The sequence below is a fragment of the Lissotriton helveticus genome, chromosome 10 (assembly GCF_964261635.1).
Source record: "Lissotriton helveticus chromosome 10, aLisHel1.1, whole genome shotgun sequence".
In the NCBI taxonomy this organism is placed as follows: domain Eukaryota; kingdom Metazoa; phylum Chordata; class Amphibia; order Caudata; family Salamandridae; genus Lissotriton; species Lissotriton helveticus.
This window is the reverse complement of record NC_136071.1, coordinates 186,288,839-186,314,168: the sequence shown is the minus strand read 5'-3', so window position 1 is coordinate 186,314,168 and position 25,330 is coordinate 186,288,839. Positions and strand designations below refer to the sequence as shown.

General features: G+C 42.7%; 1 protein-coding gene across 3 annotated transcripts in view; it reads right to left on the bottom strand.

Moving 5' to 3' along the window:
• PDZD9 (PDZ domain containing 9) overlaps positions 1 to 25,330 on the bottom strand; it is a 225,768-nt gene that overhangs the window by 45,719 nt on the left and 154,719 nt on the right. For 2 of the 3 annotated variants that reach the window (XM_078664204.1, XM_078664203.1), the window contains exon 3: positions 21,423 to 21,603. In XM_078664204.1, the coding sequence (XP_078520330.1) occupies positions 21,423 to 21,603 (181 nt within the window). Of the gene's footprint in view, positions 1 to 4,863; positions 4,960 to 21,422; positions 21,604 to 25,330 lie in introns of those variants that run through there. The other variant, XM_078664205.1, reaches the window with a different exon arrangement.

The window sequence follows — 25,330 nt, the reverse complement described above, 5'->3', positions numbered from 1 at the left end:
AATTGGAGAAGTACATGACATTTCTAGTTTGCCCAATAAACAGTGGTAATTAACCTCATTACTATATGGGTCGCGGGGAAAACATTAAGCATATTAATAGAACAAGCTGTACATTAATAGCTAATGTTCATACAATCAAGAAATAAGAAAGAAGAAAAAAAAATAAAAGATGAAAAATAGAGAAGAACCAGAGAGAGGACTAGGAGAAGAGAAAATATTGTGGTCAGAGCAGTTACGAGGCTTACCTCTGTTAATATTAGATATTTGTCTAATAAGTGTGTCGGAGAAAAGGACCTGTGTTAGAGAAACTTTCCAAGGTCATTCATGGAGGTTTATGAGTAGTGAAATATGTATCTAGTCTATCCTACATTTAATCATGTAAGCTACTTCAACAGATTAAAAAAAATATTGATCCTAATTCTTATGACTAATTGGATGTTCAAATATGTATAGCAAAATACATAACTCGTCTATTTTCTTCCAACAAATATGTAATGTTTCATTTGCTGAATTTCAAATGGGATAAAAATTAGGTAAACAAACACAAAAATTTAATAGTTTAGTGAAACTGGTCATCTTAATTATCAGAATATTAGTCAGCAGGGTAAATCTGTATTTCGTACAAGATTGTTTGGTAAAAACATATTTTCAGAATTGCAGGCAAGTAAAAAGATAAGACTGATTACTGAAGTAGGTAGCTATGTAGATCCATTGATGTTGCAACCAGAAATCCTTGGTCAGAATTTTTATTCTGGAAGAGTAAATCTCTAAAGAATGTGTCATTCCAAAGTAGTTCAGTTCTTTCACAAATTTCTGAAAACCCGATGTGAAATTGTTAATGATGAAATAACTACAACTGGGTTTAATTACGTCTTCGCACCCAATCACCTTACAGCCAATAGCAGTTAGTGTTGCTTGTTTAATCTGATCTTGGCCCTAACCCTTTAGTGAAGAAAGGACACACCCTTGTCTTATGTCATTTTTAAAGAATTGTATAGTGGTTTAGGTTTTATTACTTCAGGTTTCCTTTTACAGCAATGTCACCATCTCAATGTATGTTGTCGAAATGTAATAGCACCTCCCAAAGCGAATCATAATCAGGGAGTCAAATTGCTTTGGTCATTTCAACAGTAACCAGAGCTGAATCGCCAAAGTAGCACAATTTATTACATTGCACCCAAACTCACAAAGTACATGTAGGATGTGATTGCCACAGAATGAATGTATATTGGTCTTCATGTGTTAGAATGTACATAATCCATTTCAATCTATTTCCCAAAATGATGGCAAAAATGTCATTGTCTATATTGATATGAATACCGTCTTTCCTTCCCCAAGACAAAGATTGAGAAAACACTGGACACCATCTAGGTATTTCAGGAAAAATGCCATTACCTTATGTGTGATCACCTGATGAACAAGTTACTTACTTTTGGTAATGTTCTTTCTGGTGGTTACAGTAACTGCAGATTCTTCATCCTAGAATATTTACCGGATGCCGGAATGGATCTGGAGATTGTTCAAATCAGTGTTCTCATGAGCTGCTAAATGGTGTTGTGAGGCAGATGTCAGTTTCTTGTCTTTTCCCTTTCCTCACCATTAGACACAAAACAAAAACAAGTGTTGGTAATAGTGTGCTGAAAACAAATGTGGCACTATTTTAGCTGATAAAAAAGAGACCATTACACAGAATGGGGAGGCGGAAGGATAGTGAGGAATTTACAATTATAAAGAAGATCCACTGGAAAAGATGAATACAGCCAGTAAGTAGCTTGTTCTTCTGGTGGATACTTTTAACAGATTCCTCACTTTAGAACAGATACCAAAGCAGTACCTCCTCAACGTGGAGGGTCAGTGGAGTGGGCTCAGACCAAACATTCTTCCAAAGCCAAATGGGTTGTGTCCGTCCCGCCAGTCCTGGCTATCAAGGCAGTAGTGCTTCGTGAATGTATGTAGTGCTCATGTCACAATTTGACAGATGTCGAGGACAGATACCCTTTGCACTAGGGCAGTGGCGATGGTCTTGGCCTTGGTTAAATAAGCTCCCACACCTTCCGAGGGTTGTTTGTTGGCCAGTGGGTAACTGATTTTGAAAGAATATCAGCAAATATAGTGCTTAAGAACATAAAGCGCCAACCGGGGCTATCTTGTTGCAAAGTTGATGGCCCCGATGAGTGGAGCAGAGGAGGTGATGCACTGTCGTTAATCCCGCTGGATGTAGGCGATGAGTCTGTTCTGAGATGCACAATCCAAGATGTGCCGTCAGCGGCTTCTTAGTGATGTATGCGATGCATTGAGCTGCGCAGCCAGTGAAGCAACGTCTTTGTCCTCAGCAGCGGTGACAATGCATTGGCATCAAGGTGAGATGTGTCGGTTCCGCCCAGCTAAATGACTATGTGTGAATTTTGCAGAAAACTCACTCCAAGAGCCCAGGACCAGATTGGCACCAACTTGGCAAGGCAGGACTCACAGTTAGCAGAGAGAGGAGGCTGCAGCAGGGTTCTTGGAAGTCTTTGATGTCCATGAGACTTCAGAATGGGAGGCAAGCCAGCAAATCTTTGGAGTCACTTTGACTCTGGGGATGAAGGTATGCAGATCCAGTCCTTCTCACTCCCAGACAAGGAGAGCAGCAGGCCAGGGCCGGTTCTAGGGCCGTGCGATCGGTGCCATGGCACCGGCGCTAACTTGGGGTAGGGGCATCATTTTTGCAAGTATATTTTCAATTTAAAAGCACCTGCTGCCGCGTTCCTGGCCTCCAGCAATTTTCAGGCACCAATTAAAATGTCAAGATAAGTCCCGTAATTAATCATCTTTCTTGAAAGTGGCTGGAGGTTTGTCTGGTGGACATTTTGACTCGTTCTAATGTAGGCAGAGGGTTCAAATGCCTGGTGCTAAGAACACGTACCAGGCAGATAAAGTGCATATAATGTAAATGGGTCATTGGGTTACTGCTTTTGTAAGAGAGCTCCTTTTTTTACTATTAACTGTCTTCATAGAGCTGCACGCAAACTGCAAGGTATATGTTAGAGATATATGTTTTTTTGCCCAGTCTTTCATTATCCTAATCTTGCAAAAGGGTTCATTCGGGTAGTAAACAGTTCTTATTATTAAAGGGAGCCCCTAACAATGATGTTATGTTTTAAATTCTGAATGTCTGCTTTCCCAGAATAAGGGCTCTTAAACTATATTGCCTACCAGTATCAAAGACATGTCACTCCTACACTACACCTTGTAGTCCTGCCTTATGTAACATTTCCTATACACTGATTTACACACATGATTGCCTCTGTGCAATGTGTGTGTGATGTAAAATGCTCTGACACCTTACACTGGTATGAGTGGCACTATACAACTAAATGAATCTGAGAGAAAGTGGCTATGTAGACTTGAGGGGCACTGTTAAAAGGCGTTAATGAGGGAATCTGTGGCAGAGGTGGTCATTGGGGGCGCCAACAAACATTGTTGCACAGGACACGACCAAAAGCCGGCCCTACAGCTGGCAGCAAGGCAGGCACAGCAAAGCAGGAGTCCAGTTAAGTCCAGCAGAGTGACAGTCCTTTCAGCAGCACAGCAGTCATTCCTAGCAGAATGTCCTCGGGCCCAGATGTGTACTGAGTTGGTGGTGTCAGGGGCCCAGTACTTATAAAACAAATCTCACAAGAAAGGGCCCTTAGAAGATTTAAAGACCTGCAGGGAACGACTACCCTCTATCACAATACAAAAACACCAAAAGGAACCCTAGTCTGATCCGAGAAAAGAGTGCTAGCATATCCCTTTTACAGGACGTTTTCCCTCACCCACCCGAAGGTGGCATGATTCATCATAGGGCAAAAAAGGAGATAGAAACAGGGTTTTGCTACTTTTGCTGTCTGAACTTGCAATGATAATTTTGTGTCAATGTAAATGCTGAGGTTATGGACAAAATTTGCTGGGCTTGTTGTGATCTATAATCAAAGGCCAGTCAAACGAATCAGTTTTAGATGCAATATAGATATCAAAAGAAATTCTATTTTCAATGCATTTAGCTTTAAAACGTTACTTGCATTCCCGCATCAATTCAACAACAGGCAGGACTAATTTAACGTTTGGTTGCAGAAAATGGCAGAGCCCCTGCTATGAGAAAAAAGTAGTCCCCACCACCCCACAATTTGGAGGTGGGGGACTGCTGATTGTGCACTGGCGAGGCCTACCCCTGTGTGCAATCACTGGAGGCAGCATGTCCATTAAAAGGCAAAAATGTTACCTGCCACGGTCCACAATGCACACTATAGCAGACTGGTGCAAGGAAACTAAACAAAGGTCCCCAAGCACAGAAAGAAAACTCATTGTGCAAAGTGCCCTGTTCTTCGTTGTCTGAAACAATGACCTGCTTTGTATCTCAAAAAACAATACCGGGCAGAATTAAAACATTCAAAGTCAGCTCTACAATCCCTGTTGCTGAAAGCTCATTTGCTGAGCCGGTGGGTGCACTGCTGAAAAATGCTAGCTGCTCACATGGATGGTATCTCCAACTGGAGCGGGCAGTCCTCTGCAAAGAGAATCCTCCATACCAGCAGCCCAGGGGTCACCTGCCAAACAGGAAAGGAGCTCCCTAGTCTTTCTGATGCCTTTCTTCGTTAACCAGTGGCAGGAAAACTTAAACTAAGAATAAGATTTGGACTTCATCATCTTGCACAGTTCACCCCAACAGAACAGAAAAACATAAGTAGTCAAAACATAGTTATCTGCTGAAGTTGTTTATTCTACAGAAGTCATATGCTGCCTTCATGGTCACAAAGAAAATTACTGTAGCATGATGAATGCAGATGTGTAACCAATATTGTCTTCAAGAAGAATGAGCAATGGGTTACTATTCACAGGTGTGTGCACAGTACTCCTAGAACGGCATCGTGACTCTAAAGAGTATGGTAATGATGGACAGAGATCCGACATCATCATCTGGTACAAGTATGTCTTCGCCTGGAACAGAGCAAAAGACACGCCATGATAATTGACAACCCAGCAGATGACTACCAAGAGAGTCTATTTGAGGCAATATAGGGCGTGACTACAGAGTGGCATTTTACAGAACTCTTGTTCTGTGTTTAGTAACCTCTTAAGATTAAAAAAAAACTGCTACGAAGGTGTTCACTATTATTGATCTTCCTGTGGCTGTGGACTATATGTTTATGGTAAAGTGTGCAGCTTTCCTATTAACTCAGATGGAAATTATTTAGTTCAAGATGGTGTCCTCAATAAGTGTTATTCTGATTAAGAGGACCTTAAGTCATCTTGATGCCTGGACATTAGTATGATGTCTGAAGAAATACATACTAAACCCTGATTAATCAATCAAAACATACATTTCAAAACAACAATTGTCTCATAAAATCAGTACAAAGTTTACGAATTTAAGAACATCCTAATTAACAGTGCACTACAACTCCAAATTACAATGTGTGACAATCTCACCCATGTTTTATCTCATGACAGAATCATATCACAGCATCTTATACAAATGCTGGAGGGGATAATTCCTGGCCTCCTTTGCTCTCTTCCTACAGCCTAAAAAACACAAATGTAATGTTTCTTCGAGACCATCTAGACCTTCCATAAAAATATAGATACAATATTCTTGGATCATATGTTGAACAAACAAAGGCTGACCTCTACTTAAATCACTTATTAGGCATGCCATGGAATAAGAACCAACCACTTCCATACACCACTGATATATGGATTAAACTGAAACAATTATCAGATAGTCATTATCTAATGAGGACAAATTAATTATCCAAGTTTTGGTTTAGTCACTGAGTTGATCTTGCGGAAACAGCAACTTTTCTCCCAGAGAAACAGTTTTCAGAAATTTTGCGAGCAATTTGCTTGCCTGCTCTTAGTTAATTCCTCCCAAGCTCTTTCATGCCAGCATGTTCCTTTACTTTAATTAAATGGCTATATGTTCTTCTAGAAAGGTTTGTATGCATTATGTTGGTGGGAGAGGATTTTGCTGTATTTGGAGCATTTGACAGAAATTTCATGAACAAAGATTGAATTTGCCTATGTTCCTTATCAAATCATGTACATGGTTTATGTTGCAGTCTAGTGCTTCTCTCAGTCACGTAATACCAAATTATTTGAGACAAATCTGAAAACAACAATAATTGAGCTTTAAGTACAATGTGGGTTTCGTGTAAATGATTTCAGTGAGATTCAATAACCCTGACACAAGCACCGAGGTGACTCCAGAGATGACCATTCTAATTTCTTAAGCAGCCAAAGGAATTGGTCAATGTGATGCTCAACAGGTTGTGATAGCTTTATAGGCCTTCATAAATTCAAAAATGAATTATAAGCACCTAGGAATTTGTGGATACATTGCATAATCTTACACAATGCAATCACCAGAAAGGTGAAAAAAGTAAATAAACAGAAAGTAGGCTTACCATATAAAGTTGTCATTTTGTCAGGAGCAATACATTCACACAATGTCCTGCTATGTAATGTTGGTACATAAGGTACGTTGTCATGTGTAATTCCATATAGCTCATCTTCATAACTGTTCCTAATATTAATGCTATTTTGAAAACCACCTGAGGTATTATACTCTTTTAACATCAATACTCCATAATCTGAGCATTATATATTTCCATTTAACTTTCCATACAAATAGCTCAACATACTAAAGTAAACATGGAAAGAAAGACATTTAAGTTCCTGGCCGTGGAGTTTAACAGATCTTTTGGATCTGTGGATTGAATCGAGAGTCAGTGAACCTAGCTGCTGCCGGTTACACGTTTCAAGTAATATATACGCTGAGTTACGATTGATTTGTTTCTTATGTATCATTGAAAAAACAATATAGGATTGGAGCAGTCGATCTCAATTTACTACTGGATAGCCATTTATATGGTGTTTAAGTGTGGATATGCAACTTATACCGTCCTGATGATGGTCTCGTGGATCTTGTAGACCGACATGGGACCGAAACGTCAACGAAAGAACACCGTTTTGTTTATATGAATGTATTATTTACACAGAACATGATTTATGTGCAATGTTTTGTTGCTTTTCATGATAAACTAAAACAAAAACAAGAACTATTGAAAATAAATAACAATAGTTACAAACTCTGTAGCTTCCCTGTATAAGTATATTAATGATCACGGATGTGACAATATTCTGATTTATAACTTAGTTTTGAATGTTTCCCCTATGGATATATAGATTGTGTGATTACACGTACCCAGTCCCTAGGGGATTATCGGGTTGCCCTATTTTGTTACAGATTTCATAAAGATGCTAGCACCAGCTATGCAATGTTTAAAATTATCTGCCATCAGTGGCATACTGTAGGTGACTGACACTATGATTTGCTTATCATCCGCATAAGATAGAACCTGGAAGGCAAAGGACAGCATCAATACTGCAAGGGGAAAAACAAAGATTAAAAAGAGTGGGACTAAGCGAAGAGCCCTGCGGCACCCCGCATGGTAAACAAAAAACCTTAGCCCAAAAGATTCAAGTGCTTACATGGGGATTTTAAACCACCTTATTTGGGTATCCAAAGGGATACACATGGCTTAAACACCCTATCTCAGATGGAAGCCTAAGATTGCCAGATCTAAAGACAGTTTGCATACTAGTATATGTACATTGCAGACTTGCTGTTTTGCCAACTACCCAACATTTTGCAATGTAACTAATGTACTAATCACTCGCATCACAAACTATATACTGGCAGGTAGCCCAACATCCAGCCTCACATATATTAATGAGGTAGGTAGCATTTTGCGGACCTCAACAAATGACTGAAACACATGGATGAAGGCCTGTAAGGGATCTCCTCCAAGCTTTTGCATTCCATTCCCAGCATGTTAGCATATATTTTTTATTAAAAGCAACCCTTGTCTCTTAAAGGGGCAGGTGCTACTCTAAAAAATATTGAAATTAAATTAAAGTTATATTTATAAAGCATACTAATGCCCAGAGGTATCTAGATCCTTCCAATACAGAAGGAGCATAGCAAGACAGACTCTACAGTAGGCACAAGGAATATTTTAAGGTCTATTGATAAAAAAGCCAAGTTTAAGTGCTTTCCTGATGGGAAGAATGCCTGTCATTTTCTACAGGTTAGGAGGGAGATTATTCCAAAGTTTGGCTGTGCACACAACAAAGCTTCTGCTGCCCCAGTGAGATCTTCTAGACGTGGGAACTATTATGTTGTTTATCAGTGGAAGAACTTAATGCTCTGGATGAAAAGTGCCACGAAAGACTGCGTTTAAGGTATTCAGGACAGGAGTCATGTAGTACTTAAATGCAATGCAAGGTGCTTTAAAATTGATGTGCTTCCTTATAGGCAACCTAAGGGGGTGAGTTACGGCCTGTGAAGCTGCCTGATGCCCGGGGATCCCTAACAGCAGATGGGGTGCAGCATTCTGCAGAATTTGTTTAGGAGTTATTTTTTGCAGATTAGTAAAGAGGGCATTGCAATAGTCCAACTTGAATAATACAATAGCAGTGACTATGGTCTTCTGCTGCTTCTGGAGAATGAAGGGGAGCACTTTCCAAATTATGTTCAAGGTGAAGAAAGAGGATGAAATAACAGCATTGATCTGATTTTCAAAAGATAGTTTTTTTTTATCAAAGAGAATGTGTAAGTTCTTTACTGTTGTGACAGGTTCCTAATTCCTGCGGCCACCAACTTGGGGACCAAGAGGAGGTATTCTTGCCAAACAGAAGAACTTTGTTTTTTTCTAAGTTCAGTTCAAGACAGTTATTGTTGATCCACTTGCCAATATGTGAAATACAGGTGTGGAATCTAATTGCAGCATCTTCAGGACTACTAGCCACTGAGACCCTCAATTTGGGTATTGTCAGCACAGGATACTACAGAAAAACCAAACGTTTTTCTAAGCCTGGCAAAAGGGGTAACATAACGGTTAAAAAGAGTGGGACTTAAGGAGGATCCCTGCCGGATACTACACGGATGTGAGGTAAATTCGTTCAATGCAACTAATTGTTCTCACGCCAATAGGAAGGATTTGAGGAAGGCAAGCACCACTCCCCTGATTCCAATGGAGTTGAGGCATTCAATCAACAAATTGTGATTAACCGTGCCAAATGCCGCTAAGAAATATAAAAGAATCGAGGCTGCATTTCCTCCTTTGTCCAGAGTCGATCTTACAGCAGATACAACAATCCGGGCCGATTCTGTGATGTGCTTGCTTCTAAACCCAAATTGAGTTGGGTCAAGAAAATGATATGCAGGGAATACCTTGAATATGGTATTGGTACTTGAACAGTGCCTACTACCCATGGCAAGGCACTGACACCGTTTTCCTGATAGATAGCCTGACACTTCATGGGATACTCACAATATTAGAGTCTTTGTTATTGATAGTAAATTACATTTTGCCATGGCGTATCATATCTTTGTCTTGCAACCTGTAATCAAAATGTCATACAATTTGTTGTACGCTTGATAATGTGAAGACGTTGTAAACTATGATGCTATATGATTATACAGGATTTTTACATTTGAAATGTTACCATAAAAAATTACAGTTTGTCATGCTATTTATTTCACAGTTGTCATGACATTTGCAAACAATGCATCGCACAACCTGTCTTGAAATTGTACAGGTGGCTGTCATTAATCTGTCATTCTATTAGATTTAGTGGGTTGTTACAGGCTGTCACCATCTGCCAAGTAGACTTCATGTACACAGTTGCACACCCTGACGAGATTAAGGAGGGTAGTCGCTTTCATGTAGGTCTTAAACGGTACCCTAGACAACTGTCTGCCCTCCATGAGGCCACCTGACACGAGTCCCACAGTGAAAAGTGTCCCATAGGGACATTGTTAGACTTGGCATCTTTTGGCTTGTTTTCCATGATTTTTTGCTTTCTGACCTCACAGTTTTGCTGGCTTATTGCCTCTGTGCACTTTACCACTGCTGATCAGTGTTAAAGTGCAAGTGCTCCTGTTGTGAATTGTGTTATGGATTGGTGTTTACCGTGATTGGCATATTTGATTTACTTGTCAGTCTCTAGTAAAGTGCACTGAGTGTGCCAGGGCCTGTAAGTCAAATGCTGCTAGTGGGCTGCAGCACTGGATTGTGCCACCCACACAAGCAGCCTGTAAATGTAACTCTGTCCTGCCATTGCAGAGCCTGTGTGCAGTCTAGGACTGCCATGTCAACTTGGCAAGTGTACTCACTTGGCCCTAACCTTCCCTTTTCTTACATGTCAGTCACCCCTAAGGTAGGCCCAAGTTACCCCTGCAGGCAGGGTGCCGTGTATGTGAAAGGTAGGACATGCCCTGGTGTGTGTGGCATATTCTGATAATGAATTACTGGCAATTTGTTTTTTTACTATGGCAAGGCTACCTGTTCCCATAGGACAGAATGGCATCTTATAAACCTGCCTGAACTCAGAATCTAAAGATGCATCTTTTAGTGAAGGTGATTTGTACATTCTGTGTTTGAAGATACCATTTTTAGAAAGTAGAAATTTTCTTGTTCAGCCATCCAGTAGACCTCTGATAGGTTTGTGGATTGACTGTCAATGTTTTGTATGATAGGGGCTGGAGAGGAGCAGTGGCTCTAGAAAGTCTGGATGGGTCAGGGAAGGGCTGAATAGACCTGGGCTGCATTTAGAGTAGGGGGGAGGAAATTTACTTTCACCTGAATGGGCCTGGGCTGCCTCTGTCAAAGCTGTCTCCAGCTCCTGCCAGGAAGCTGCACCAGAGAGGACAAAACAGGTTCTGGCTGGGCACAGACACTCTCTGCCTGAGAGGAGAAAGGATTTTGGGCCATAGAAAGTGGGTCCCAAACTCCTAAACTTTAGACCTGGCTGAAATCAAGGAACCTGCCAAGAAGAAGAGCTGTAAGAGCTGCCAGGAGGAGTACTGCACATTTGCTGCGTATTGCTTTGTTTGGTTGGCCTGCCGTTGCTGGTTCTACCTTGGAAAGTGAAAGGACTCGACTGAACTTTCTTTACTTGTGCTGAGTATCTCCAAGGGCCTGAAATCGAGCTGGCCTCCTGTTCTGAAGTCTCAGGGACTGCCAAGACTTCATCAACCTCTGGGTACCGCTTCTGGAACCGTTGTTTCAGTTGCCACAGAGAAGGGGACTGCAACCCACTCCGCCACCGACTCCGTCGCTAACTCTGTGTCCTGGCGGCACCGCAGGCGGCACCGCAGACGGCACCGTCCGCATCTCGCACCGCAACCCTGGTCTCACCGTCGACGACCGCCACCGAGCCACTGCTTGTACTGTGTCCTGTGGGCACAGCCTTACTTCAATTTGCCATCCTGGCCTCACCGATGCGATCGCTGCTGCTGACTCGACATTGTGGTTGGGGACACCGCTCGTAATGTTTCACGACGCACCGCCTCGTCCCACACAGCAGTCTGGGCTGACTGACGCCAGCTCCCGCAACCCGGCTCTGTTGCCTGCACCGCAACCTGTCAGCACTGCATTGAGCACCGTCTCGCCCTGCACCGTAAGCCTTGGTATCACCAACGCCGTCTGGACTATTGTCACCGAGCCACTGTCTGCACCGCATCGAGAGGACACCACGCCCTGCACCGCTTCCATTTTGCAATGCAACCGCGACGGTTGCCACGACCCGCTCGCACCCCGGTGAAAGCCGCAACGAGAAAGGTACTGTAACAGAGTATGTTCACGCTTTTGCTGGCCCGAATCTACACGGTCGGCTAGAACTGTTTTCAGCATCGCGGTAGCCCAGGACAGAGCTACCGGCTCGTACGAACTGTGTTTTTGAGGTATTTCTGCAGTTTAGAAGACATCTTGCAAAGTATCTATTTTTCAAGTACTGTATTGTGGATTCTTTATCGCTTTTAGTCTTGTCTTAAGTATATAAAAATACTGGATATTTTTCTAAACTGGTGTGGTGTTCGTTTGTAGTGCTTACACTGTATTACTGTTGGTAATGTGCAAATGCTTTACACACTGCCTCTACGATAAGCCTGACTGCCCGTACCATGGGGGTGAACAGAGGTTATTTTAGGAGTGTAACTCCCTTATCCTCACTAGGAAGAAGGGTCCCTATTTGGACAAAGGTACCTACCTCTGCCAACTAGAGACCCCCATTTCTTAAAGACATTTACCCCTTTAAGAGTTATTTACCACGCCAACTTGGGGTTGGTAAATGATCTATAGTTTAGAAACACTATGGAGGTCATAAGCCATTGATACATCTCTTTGCCATCTGCAACTTGATAGGGTAGGACCCTTTCACACCCCTTCCAATTTGCAATTAGGAAAGACTTTTCAAACTCATAAAAGGCATTTGTTACAAATACTTAGCAAAACTGTCTTTTGCTGTCACATAGCCTGTTTACTTGTTTTTTTTTCTTTTTTTGTTCACATCTCCCCACAGACTCAGCAGTTTTGACAAGTCGCGTGATACTAACTGTGCTCCATTCGACTCGCTGCTTCCGTCTAGCCATCCATGGCCTTCCGCTTTATCCCGAGGCCTGGGTGTAATCACTGGACAAATATGCCAATCTCCAGATCTTAACTGCTTATCATGTGCAGACGACGTCCCCACGTTAACAAGGGGGACCAGATGTTTACAGGCGATTCTTCTTGCTCGCCTGTAAACATCTGGTCCCGCCTGTTTACTTGTGATATATAGGCTTTGAAAGTGTTTGGTACAAGAAGACCTCAGTTCTTTGCTTTTTGCCTACTTTTTGCTTCATTTCTGGCATTTTTTTATTCTGCAGAACAGAAGAAGATTGGAGCAAGGCAAGCCTCTAATATTGAGTTAGAGGTATTGGCACTAGATCAAGGACATGTGTGCTGACATGTTTGGACCTGCACCTTACACAGAGTCTTGCTCAACCTTTGGATAAAAGGGTTTGCCTAAAACCTATCAACCTTCTTGATGAATGTATCTGAAACCTCATCTGCCTCACAGAACTCTGATCCTTTCTAGGTTAGAAGAGAGGTAGGAGTATTGCTCTGTGGTGCATAATTGCAACCTTATGTGGGAGTAAAAAGTGCATTTGGTACCCCATGCTTCAGTCTTGAAATCCGAGTTTTGCTTCTAAGCAGTAATCACAGAGCACATACTCAAAGTACGAATCTCCATCCCTTGAAAAGAGACAGGCAACGTGCACTGGTACCGGAAAGTGCCCCCAAAGTCACTAACAAGCCTTGAGCTGATTCACAATTATCTAGGTGAGAAAGTTTGTGCCCTGCATGTAACTGAAGGGTAAAGTGCTGTGCTGGTCCCTTCTTTGACAAGGACTGTTTGTTCTACAGAAGCATCAGCCATTTTTCAGTGCAGAAAAGCACAAAATTGCTGTCTGAATCAAAAGAAGTGTGTGAAACCCCTTGTAAACTGCAAGCAGCAAAAGAGGGGGGAAATGTATTTATTTCTTGTCAAAATGCTGCTTCATGAAAGGGAAGATCCACAGGAAAGTTTATCACTCCATATTAACAATAGGTCAAACATACTTTTACTGGGCAGGAACCGTTACTGTTGCATGGGTAGGGGGAAATTCTTGTCTGAGCGATGCCAAAGACTTTTCCTGTCTTTTCTACAAGTGAAAGCATTTCCCAACCAGCTAGAAAGAAGGTAGAGCAGCATGGCAGAGTACAAGGTGTATGCACTAAGAGGAACCATTTATAGACTTGTTAGCAACATAACGGTAGAAGTTACATTTTTCAGTAGCTCAATTTTAGAAGTCCTTAGAAAATTGTGTTGATCAGAGAAAACTGCAAATGGACCACTAACCAATAAAAATAGATGATCTCCAAGAGGGAAGTAGAACTACTGATGAAGACCATGACAAATTATTAGAAGAAATAGGTAAATGTCTAGATTGTAAATGTTGCATATTGGCTACTCCCAAAAAAGTGTTCCCCATGTATATAGAAAAGGTGTTGGAATTGAAATGTGGAAAAAGGGCCCTTGAGACATCCCTTAAGAGTTCACTCAAAACATAAACAACATTGAACAATAAAAACTAACAAGGAAGTCATGTCTAAGAGAGTATAAGGAAAGACTGAGAGGCCCAATAAGTTCAGGCTAACCTAAATTTTGCACTGGAAGTAAAAATCAAGAAGTTGGCGGACAATTGGAGTGTGGCTAACCCATTAATGCTTGGGTGGGCTAGTGAAATAAAGAAAGATGACCTTAGAGTTTTCCAGTGGCAAATTGCCTGTATTACCATAATAAGAGAGCTCCAGGATCAACCATTGGCGCATTAACAGCATTGAGATTTAAACATTGGGCGTGAGGCATGTGGAGGACAAACAGTGATGACTGCAGCGATGGAGGCAGGGGCTAGGGAGAGCACCTTGCAAAGTGCTGTACAGAAGATTTTAAACAGATGGCATAGAATTGCGATTCTCATATTAACATGACTAGAGAATCTGGATTTCATTAAAGACACGGAGGCTGACATTATGCATTATTCCTTTAATGCAGTCCAAGCAGCCGCTTACATCACAATATTAAAAGGTTCCAGAATAGAACAATAGCAACACATGACAGACATGAGCCATCAGCAATCTGCTTCTTTTAAATGTGGAGTAAAATAAGTTCATGAAACTTGAAGCATCAAAACGATCTTCTGATGAGCAGGATGAAGAAGGAAGAATGAAGGTAAAACCAAAGGCCAGACGACACACAGTTAAGGAGCGTTACCTGAAAAGAGAAAGAAGTAAATATCTCTTGAACTTAAAAAATAGTGTCAAGCTTATCAAGCTAAAAGGAACAAGAGATGAAACAAGTACTGTTAATAACAAGTACAGTAATAAACTGTAACAAAAACAGCATTCAATCCTTGTAATACCACCAAGGGGTGGGATGGGAGGGATAATGTCAGCCTCCGTGTCTTTAATGAAATCCAGATTCTCTAGTCATGTTAATATGAGAATCGCAATTTCATTACAAGAACGGAGGCTACATTATGCATGTTGGTAGCTTTGTAAAACAACATCAGACATATGTTCAATAGGCTTGCAATAATGACGTGCAAAGGTGCTAGCATTTGACCAGTCAGCAGCTTTGAGAATGTCGGCCAACTTACCTCCAGATCAGAGAGATTTACTGGCCATAGCACCCCTCTAAGGGAGTGAGCTTGAAATTTCTTTAAGTCAATACCTGCTAAACTCGTAACAGTCTTAACCCATCTAGCAATAGAGGTTGAGGTTATGCCTTTGTGGGGTTTAACAAAAGATATAAGTAATTGGTTAACATCCTGAGGGGGGAAGAGAAAACATTCTGCGATTATACTCTCTCATGCAGTCCACAACGCAAAGTTTTGGACATAAATCAAAACGTGGGTAAAAGATTGAATCAGACATAGTTTTTGTTCTTCTATAAATCTCAAATTTGACTCTGAAAATGTTAAAAGATCTATTTGTAATCTCCAGGGCTTTGACATCAGAGACCTTTCGGCATGAGATTAGGCATAGTAGAGTAGCCAGCTTAATGGAAATGTTTTTTGTTTTTTATATTGAGGAGAGTATTAAGAGGCCAGTTATTAAAAAGATCAAGGATTATTTTGACATCCCAATGACTTTCATATTTAGGTTTAGGAGGTCTTCTTAAACGAATGCTTATCATCACTCTACAAACAATGACATTTTTACCTACCATTTTACCATTGACAAGGACATGACCAGCAGAAACAGCCTATCTATAGCAATGGGTAGTTCTATAGCTGAGGCATTTATCAAATTGTTTAACGAGGAAGTTAACCATGTCAACAATAGGTGCTTCCAAGGAATTCAGGTTCCTTTGCAGGCACCAACATACCCAGATTCTCCATATGTTGTTATATCTGTAGTGAGTGCCTGGGGCCCAAGACTCTGAGGAGAGTTGCAGCCGTCGTCGAAAGTCCTGAGATTTAATTGGATCTCCTGACACTCTCCAGACAAGAAGGGTTAAACTCCTGATCTGAATTAGGGGTTGAACTCCTCTGTCTACGTCTGCAAGAAGATTCTCTAGGGTTGGAATTAAGAAGGGGGGTTGCAAGCTAGTTGTAGAGTGGTGGAGAACCATTATTGGGATGGGCAAAAGGGAGTTATTAGGACAAGGAAGCACTGATTCTGTCTCACTATCTGAAGAACTCTCTGAATTATGGCAAAGGGAGGGAATGCGTACATCTTGGCTCCTTTCCAAGATTGTGGTAAGGCGTTCACTGCTAGAGCACCCGGGTCGGGCATCCAGCTGAAGTTGTTCTCCAGTTGAAAGGTTAGTCTTCTCGCTCTCTAGAGGGTCCAGATCTTGTTTAGGGTACTGAACATGGAAACATTCAGTTTCCAATTGCTATGATCTAACAGGAATCTTGAGTTCCAGTCTGCAGAGTATTCCACTTTGAGAGCGATCTTATGTTCCAGACAGAAGAGTGATCTTATGTTCCAGACAGAACATCCAAAGTTTCTTTGCTAGATTCGAGAGGTCCGCAGATTTGGTGCGCTCATGAAGGCGTAAAGCCCAGCTGTTAGTTCTAAATAATTTATGTGGTGATATGATTCCTCTGGTGACCAGATACCACCAGTGTTCTGATTGAGAAGGCAAGTTCTCCAGCCATGAAGGCTCGCATCTGATTGTAAAACAAACTCTGGTTTTGAACCAAAGATTGCTTTTCCATTCCAAGCGTCTAAGTTCTCGAGCCACCAGGCTAGTTCCGATTTGGCTTCTTGATCCAGACAGATCCGATCTCCATACCAGAGACAGTTCTTAGGGCTCTCGCCTTTACCCTTTGGAGGTCCCGATAGTTGAAGGGACTGGGAAAGAGGGCTTGGATGGAGGAGGAGAGGAGACCCAGAATCCTGGCAAGCTCTCTCAGAGATAAGTCTTGCTGTTTCAGGACATGTCTTATTTCCTTCCTGATTTTGGTAATCTTTTTTTAAGGTAGTAAAAGGAGACATTTCAATGTGTCTACTGTGAAACCTAGAAACTCCAGAGATCTGGAAGGGGACAGAATTGATTTATCTTTGTTTGTGATGAATCCTCAACTTTCTAGGAGATCCATCACAGTCTTCAGGAACTTGGCTAGTTGTAAAGTCTCTTGAGACATTGTAAGAATGTCGTCTAAGTAAATGATTAAACAAATGCCCCTTATTCTTAGAGATGAGGCAACAGCTCTCATGACCTTGGTGAAGCACCAAGGGGCAGAGGAGAGTCCAAAGGGGAGAGCCTGAAATTGGTAAAGGTGATTTTTCCTAGACAAATTGAAGAATGGGTTGGTGGGATTCAGCCATAGGAATGATGAAATAAGCATGATTTAGGTCTAGTTTGACTAGCCAGTCTCCCTCTAGAGGTAACTCCCTCAAGAGATGGATGCCCTCCATCTTGAAGTGTCTGTAAACCAAATATTTGTTTAGTTCTCTTAAGTGTATGACAGGTCTCCAACCTTTGTCTTTCTTTTTAACAAGAAAGAGCGTACTTATACATCTTAAAGTTTCTAACGGGACCTCTATTATGTGTCCTTTCTGAAGCATAAAGGAGATCTGCTTCTCTATTATTTTTTGTTGCTCTGGAGAGAAAGGCATGGCTCTTTGGAAAGAAGTTTGTAAAGGTATTTGAGTCCAATCTATCATAAACGATTTAAAGAGTAAACCTTTTGGCTTTTGCGAGGATTCTTTATCCGCCGTGTCAGTTAGTTTTGGATTTATTTTAGTCAAAATGGCTCTTTGTCTTTCTGCATTAATGCTAGGGTTGGCATAACCCAGGAGAATTAATGCTCTCTGGCTCTATCCCCTGATGAGATTGGTGTTGAGAGGGGTGCCATTGATGTGGCTGTCTTCTGTGGAATCTAGGATTCTGGCTAAAGGTCCCAGTATGTTGAGAAGACATCTTTAGATGAGGATGGCGAGTCATCATTAAGCTCTTTGTTAAAATCAACGTCCTCATCACTGTCCAAATCAAGGACAAATTCATCCAAAGGGTCAGGTAAGACATCCTCATTGTCTGAATCAGAGTCTGTAATATAATGAGCACACCGGTCTTTTTTGCCACTAGGGAACCCCATGTAAGACATGACGCGGAGGACACCATCGTAATTTGTGCCGCTTAGGACACCGAAGTAAAGTTTGCCGCTAGCGACACCTTTCAAATTTGAGGTGCAGGGACATCCCTTCATGAATGAGGTGCTACGACCTCTCAACTCATTTGAGGTGCTATGACCTCCCATGGTGCTCTTAGTATAAGGCTCGGAATAATTCATTTTTTTTACCCTGGGTAATAACTGGGGGGTTGAGAACAAGTTAGCCCTTTTTTTTTTTTTAGAGGACATACCCTCCTTTAAAGTATCTAAAATACAAGATCTCATTTTCTTTTAAATTTTGCGAGATGGTCCTGAGGGAACCACTCAGAACTTCTTGGGCGTTTCAGATTTAATGGGGAAAACATTTCTTCCCCTAAGGGGTCAAGGATAATGTCCTTAGAGGATGATGGGATTTCCTCTTATGGATTGTAAAATTCTGGATCATCTTCATCAAGATCAAGGACATACTCATCAGGTGTGTATGAGGATTCTATATCATTAGATTTGTTATCTCCCATATTGTAAAGAGCATTATGATATTTTGTGCCGCTAGGGACACCCAGATGTTTTGTGCCGCTAAGGACACCCAGATAAGTTGTGCCGCAACGGACACCCAGATAAGTTGTGCCGCTAAGGACACCCAGATAAGTTGTGCCGCTAAGGACACCCACATAAGTTGTGCCGCTACGGACACCCAGATAAGTTGTGCCGCTAAGGACACCCAGATAAGTTGTGCCGCTAAGGACACCCACATAAGTTGTGCCGCTACGGACACCCAGATAAGTTGTGCCGCTAAGGACACCTTGGGAGTTTGAGGTGCGAGGACCTCCATTAGAATTTAAGGTGCTAAGACCTCCCTGAATTGATGAGGTGCTTGGACCTCCTATATTGCTCTTATCAATGTTTTTACTTTTCTTTAGTCTTTTTCCCCTTAATTCATTGATCTTTTCAGACTAGAGGTTTGGAATTTCTGAGATGTTGTTCTCATCAGGGAGTGACCTTTAAGAGGACATGATCTGACTTAAGGTCTCAAAAATGCAGGACCTCAATTCCTTATTAAGGATTTTTTTGCAGGGTTTCGTTGTCTAAGTTAGGAGTAGGGGCAGAAGCCTTGTCTGAGTCAGAGTCGGGCATGGTATATAGGGAATGTTAACTTGTAAAAAAGTGGTAAAGCTCTTTTATTGAGAAATAATTAGGGAGGATTTCCCTTAATAATAGTGACAAGGTTTATAGATGAAGGAATTTCAAGAGAATAATTCCTCTCATTATAAATAATTTTGTTATAGAATGTTGAAAAGGCCATTTAAATGAGGATTCCTGCTAAAACCCCTTTTTTATGAATACGTTTGTAAAACAAAAACAACTTGGAGATGAAATCCTAAATAATAAAAGGTAGCGATGCAGAGCCACGTTGGAGTGTGCAGCGTGCATCGGTGGAAAGAGGTGAAAAACAGGAGTTAAACAAAGACATTAGGTAAGCTCATTACGGCATGAGGAAGTAGAAAAAGGATGAAATTGAAGAATAATCATTTACACAAAAAACAAAATACTAAGGTTCGATTAAACATCTAAAAATCTTTAAATATATTCAAACATTAGAAATAGTACATAAGCTGAAAGAAAAGGCAGGTTAATCTGGTCAGTCATGCAAGGCCCCGCTACCTCTGTCACAGCGGAAGGAATTCACGCCAGGGTAGGCACCTCCTCGCAGAAGGGTCGTCAGCTGACTCCAGAATTTCCCCACACGGTGAGTCCTTTTTCCCTCACGTGACGCGATTACCCGTTTTACTTCAATCCTTCTGGGACCTCTATCCGTGTTACTACTGAAGAGCTGAAGAGAATTAGCTCTGAAGGGACATCTATTGCAGCAGTACGTCTAAATTGCCCCTTTGAATTGTTGTGGGGAATTAGTCAGCAGCGCTGTGAGCCCAAGCTATCGTAATCGCGTCACGTGAGGGAAAAAGGACTCACCGTGTGGGGAAATTCTGGAGTCAGCTGACGACCCTTCTGCGAGGAGGTGCCTACCCTGGCGTGAATTCCTTCCGCTGTGACAGAGGTAGCGGGGCCCGGGGGGGTCTTGTTGAACCCTGGAGAGAACCTGAGGTGACGTCGGAGAAGGCGGACCAGCGGTGAGGGAGGCCGGACGAAGGCAGAGGCTTGGAGCAGGGAGCCAGCGGCAGCGACAGAGAAGGCGCACCAGAGCTGGAGGAGGCCGGCCGAAGGCGGAGCTTATCGCGGGCGGAGCCAGCGAGGGAAGGTCCGCGGAAGTTCGTTCACACGCCACTGCCGGATCACAGAGAGAAGAACGCCTGAACCCCGCTTCGTGAGAGGAAGAAGGCAAGAGAAACCAACCCTCAGCGGAGCTTCTCCAGGTTCAAAAACACAGACCGGGGGCTGCCTAGAACTCGAGTGACCACACACCAATACTGAAGTAAGCTGGGAGTTTACTCGGGGAGAGGGTGGAGGCAAGAACGATCGGACCTTGGCTTTGGTGGGTGACGAGCTGGGGACTTAAACCGTGACATTCATGCCTGAGGTGCCGAAGAACGGTCCAACAGCAACGTGTTCAGCATTCCATAGGAATTCGACCTAATCATTCCTGGAACTGCCGTACTTGAAGAGTGGGAGAGTTTCAGTTAGGCTATGCAATTACTGGAGAGTGGGACCAAAGGGCTAAAGCAGAGATCAGGGAATACCCTTATGTTGAATATACCAGGCACAGAAATGTTTGTATGGTAGACAGGTCATCCTCTGCAAGAGTAAAATATCTCCTGTGGAAAAAGGGAAATGTGTGAATAACCTGCCTGTTTTCTTCTGATGTGCAGCTGAGTGAGCTAGTGGCAAAAGAGGGAAAAAAAAGGGAATGGGGTGTAGGGAGACCTCCGTAAATTGGAGATCGGTATAGAGGCAGTAGGAAGGGGGGTGGGGATAAGCCACACACTAGGAAACTTCAAAATAGAGATAAAAATTATTTATGGTAATGAAGGAAAATGAACTTATATGCTTGGAGCCGCATTTAAAAGAGGGAGATTGCTGATGGCTCATGTCTGTCATGTGTTGCTATTGTTCTATTCTGGAACCTTTTAATATTGTGATGTAAGTGGCTGCTTGGACTGCATTAAAGGAATAATGCATAATGTAGCCTCCGTTCTTGTAATGAAATTTTGCTTTTGCCTGGCCTAAGTCTTGGGACTTCACGGAAAAAGGTTGTTTACTAAGGAGTGGCTCTGTCATTCATGAACGTGATCTAATTACCTCAGGTTTGAGTGACTGCCCTAAGTATGTTGCTACTAAGCAAGTAGTATTCAACTGCTGAGCCATTTATTAGCAGAATGCTATGATTTAGTACGCTATAAGTTCCTTTCAGCAAACCTGTAGCACGCTACATATTTTCAACGTGACTTACCTTTGTGGAGGTTCAGGATGTAAATCAGCTTCATCTTCCCATTCTTTTGGGATATCAACAAGGTCTCTGTAAACCATGATCTGGAGACCAGTTCCAACAGGAGTATTGGCTAACGAACGTCTGACTTCTCGAAGTGTGCACCCGAGTACATTAGCATGTCCGATTTTAATCAAAATATCTCCTGGTAGAAATAAAAGGGTACATACAACAATAAAAATATGCATTTCAACCAATACATTTAGAATGGCGATCGGGAACAATGTGCAGCAATGCAGTGCAATAAGGAACCAGAAGCTAAGTTATCTCTCCACCAGTTACCTAAAGCATTGAGTTACCCATTCAAAATGCAAGTTCTGTTAAAGCCTATAGACCTGGCTCAAAGGCATGTTAAAAATACTCTCCTCAAAACAAAGAGAATACTGCTATTGATCACTACCTCTTAGTTTGTATCTTGCACATGATATATAGAAGTATTAGTAGCTGTACATTATGGGACTGTTTTACGCTGAGAGGTTCCAAGCTAAATCATATTAACATATAAAGCTCGAATGTTCTATGATGTTACTTGGAACCTGAGACCATGTTCTCAACCAATATCTAGGCCTTTTGCTATATCAACCCACCTGACGTCATGCTCTCTGCTCTTCAGGTGAGACTGGGGGTAACACACTTCATCAGTTTCATTGCTACCATGGTCTGCAGCCTACTGTCTGCAGAGTTTTACTGGGGTCCCTAGAGATGTGCAAGAGAGGCAAGGGAAGACCAGGAAAGATAGAACGCCTCTGGGTGATGCTGCCTGTTAGACCTGTCGGCCCTTTGGGTGGTCCCTCCTCATGGTTTATTTATTTTGTCCCTTTTTGCCTCCTAATGCTTTTCCTTTTTATGTTCACTGGAATTTTTGGTGTTGTCCAAGGGGGTTAGGTGCTACCTTGACCATATATATATATTTTTCTTTTTGAGGCCTAGTCCTCCTCTTGAGATGGTGAAACCAGAGTCACAAAATGGTGGCTCGTAACTGCCACATTCTTTTTACCCCAGAGACTTACACCATATGACTACACTGGGAAGGCTCTAGAACCTTCCAGCTGGTTCTGAAACTCAGGGCCAGTCTATAAAAGGGTCAGACCCAGGGCGGCCATTTTGTTGGAGTGAGAAGTGACCAGAGAGAGGTTGGGGTGGAACTGGCGAGGAGAGAGGCGACTTAGTGAGGAGGATAACGCACTATAAAGGGGTTAGATCGACCTGTGGGCCGGCTGCTTTCCTATACTGACATGACCCCTCTTGAGTTGACCAATCCCCGCCTTTGCAGAATTACCTCTAATCTTCTAGAGACCCCCGTTTTACTTCAATCCTTCTGGGACCTCTATCCGTGTTACTACTGAAGAGCTGAAGAGAATTAGCTCTGAAGGGACATCTATTGCAGCAGTACGTCTAAATTGCCCCTTTGAATTGTTGTGGGGAATTAGTCAGCAGCGCTGTGAGCCCAAGCTATCGTAATCGCGTCACGTGAGGGAAAAAGGACTCACCGTGTGGGGAAATTCTGGAGTCAGCTGACGACCCTTCTGCGAGGAGGTGCCTACCCTGGCGTGAATTCCTTCCGCTGTGACAGAGGTAGCGGGGCCCGGGGGGGTCTTGTTGAACCCTGGAGAGAACCTGAGGTGACGTCGGAGAAGGCGGACCAGCGGTGAGGGAGGCCGGACGAAGGCAGAGGCTTGGAGCAGGGAGCCAGCGGCAGCGACAGAGAAGGCGCACCAGAGCTGGAGGAGGCCGGCCGAAGGCGGAGCTTATCGCGGGCGGAGCCAGCGAGGGAAGGTCCGCGGAAGTTCGTTCACACGCCACTGCCGGATCACAGAGAGAAGAACGCCTGAACCCCGCTTCGTGAGAGGAAGAAGGCAAGAGAAACCAACCCTCAGCGGAGCTTCTCCAGGTTCAAAAACACAGACCGGGGGCTGCCTAGAACTCGAGTGACCACACACCAATACTGAAGTAAGCTGGGAGTTTACTCGGGGAGAGGGTGGAGGCAAGAACGATCGGACCTTGGCTTTGGTGGGTGACGAGCTGGGGACTTAAACCGTGACATTCATGCCTGAGGTGCCGAAGAACGGTCCAACAGCAACGTGTTCAGCATTCCATAGGAATTCGACCTAATCATTCCTGGAACTGCCGTACTTGAAGAGTGGGAGAGTTTCAGTTAGGCTATGCAATTACTGGAGAGTGGGACCAAAGGGCTAAAGCAGAGATCAGGGAATACCCTTATGTTGAATATACCGGGCACAGAAATGTTTGTATGGTAGACAGGTCATCCTCTGCAAGAGTAAAATATCTCCTGTGGAAAAAGGGAAATGTGTGAATAACCTGCCTGTTTTCTTCTGATGTGCAGCTGAGTGAGCTAGTGGCAAAAGAGGGAAAAAAAAGGGAAAAGGTGCTAGGCAACTGGTAATCTCTAGCCTGTGTTGACCCTGTATACCCGAGGGTAATGTATGAATCAGTACCTCTTAGGAGAGCTCTATTCTGAATGTCCTCCGCATTTGTACTGTGGTATTAATTCTGAAACAGGGAGGTATAGGGTGAATTCTAGAAACCCTTCCTCTTGAATAAGAAGAGATAACAAGAGATGCGAAATGAAACCTTGTAAATGTCAATACATGATTGAAGAATTATTTGTTGCACTGAATTGAAAAATCTGGTATAAAACAAAGAGAAACTGAAGAGAGTTTTATAAAACAGACCATATTTTTCTAAACTGGTGTAGAGTCTTTCTTTTTGGTGGATGGGTGCTGAGTTACTGTACGCAGTGTGATGCAAGCTTAACATAATTTGCCTCGGAGTTTAGTCTTACCCCCTCTGTGCCAGGCTACCCTATGTAGACTGGTTGATCCAGGTCTAACACTGCCGCAGTGTAAAACGACTTCTGTTTTCACTGCTATGACATAAAACCAGTGAAGAGTAATGAGAGAAAATGTGACTACAATCAGTCACTTACAAGGAACAGGCCCCACCATTTTGTGGTATCAAATGAGTGTACTCTATGATGTACCATTTTAACTCTTGGTACCAGTTAACTCTTGTTACCAGTTAGCTCATTACAAACACATTTTGAAACACCAGTTTGGAATCACTACTGGTCCCATGACATGTGTCCACTCCCCCAGCCACGTGAACTGGAACTAAAAGGAAAATGACTCAGTTAATGCACATTGTGAATGTTAACATTCAGGCATGCCAGGGGCTCTTGAAGGGAAGATATAACCCGAAGGCCACCATGACTGGCTAAAAAGAGAAATGGGAACTCTTGATTCTCAAACTAACCAGCCCTCATGTTCTGAAGTGAAAATGGTGTGGTTTTTGCACAGCTCTTAAGATAATTGTTGCTACCTACTGTGGCTTGATAAGTTGCGTGGTGCTGAATTCCTGCACCTGCTTTTTAATGGTGCGGGACCACCAGGCCTAATTTCACCAGATGAAAAATCCAGCCGTTAAAATAGCAGGAGAATAGGGTAGGGATAAGAGATACAAGAGCAACCCAGGCCCCACCTGTTCCCTTTCTATAGTGCCAGTGTGCATACAGAGTTTTTCTCGACAGGTAAAACAATTTAACAACACATCATGATGACTAATCACAAACACCATGACACTGCCTCTTTCCTCACCTGGGCTTCCCTTACGGGGTCCAGGACTGCGGAATGGTAATGCTATCATGTAATGACTATGCCAACGGGCTCTACCTTAGATTCCCCAAAAACCTAATCATCAGACTACAACAAATCCTAAACCTGAGATGAGACTACCATATTACACCTGATCACAAAACCCTGTACCCGCCAAAATGATAATCGCTTTCAGAAAACCCATCAGAAACTAATGGTATTCCGGAATTACCAGTTAAGGGTAGACTTGGGTCTACCTCA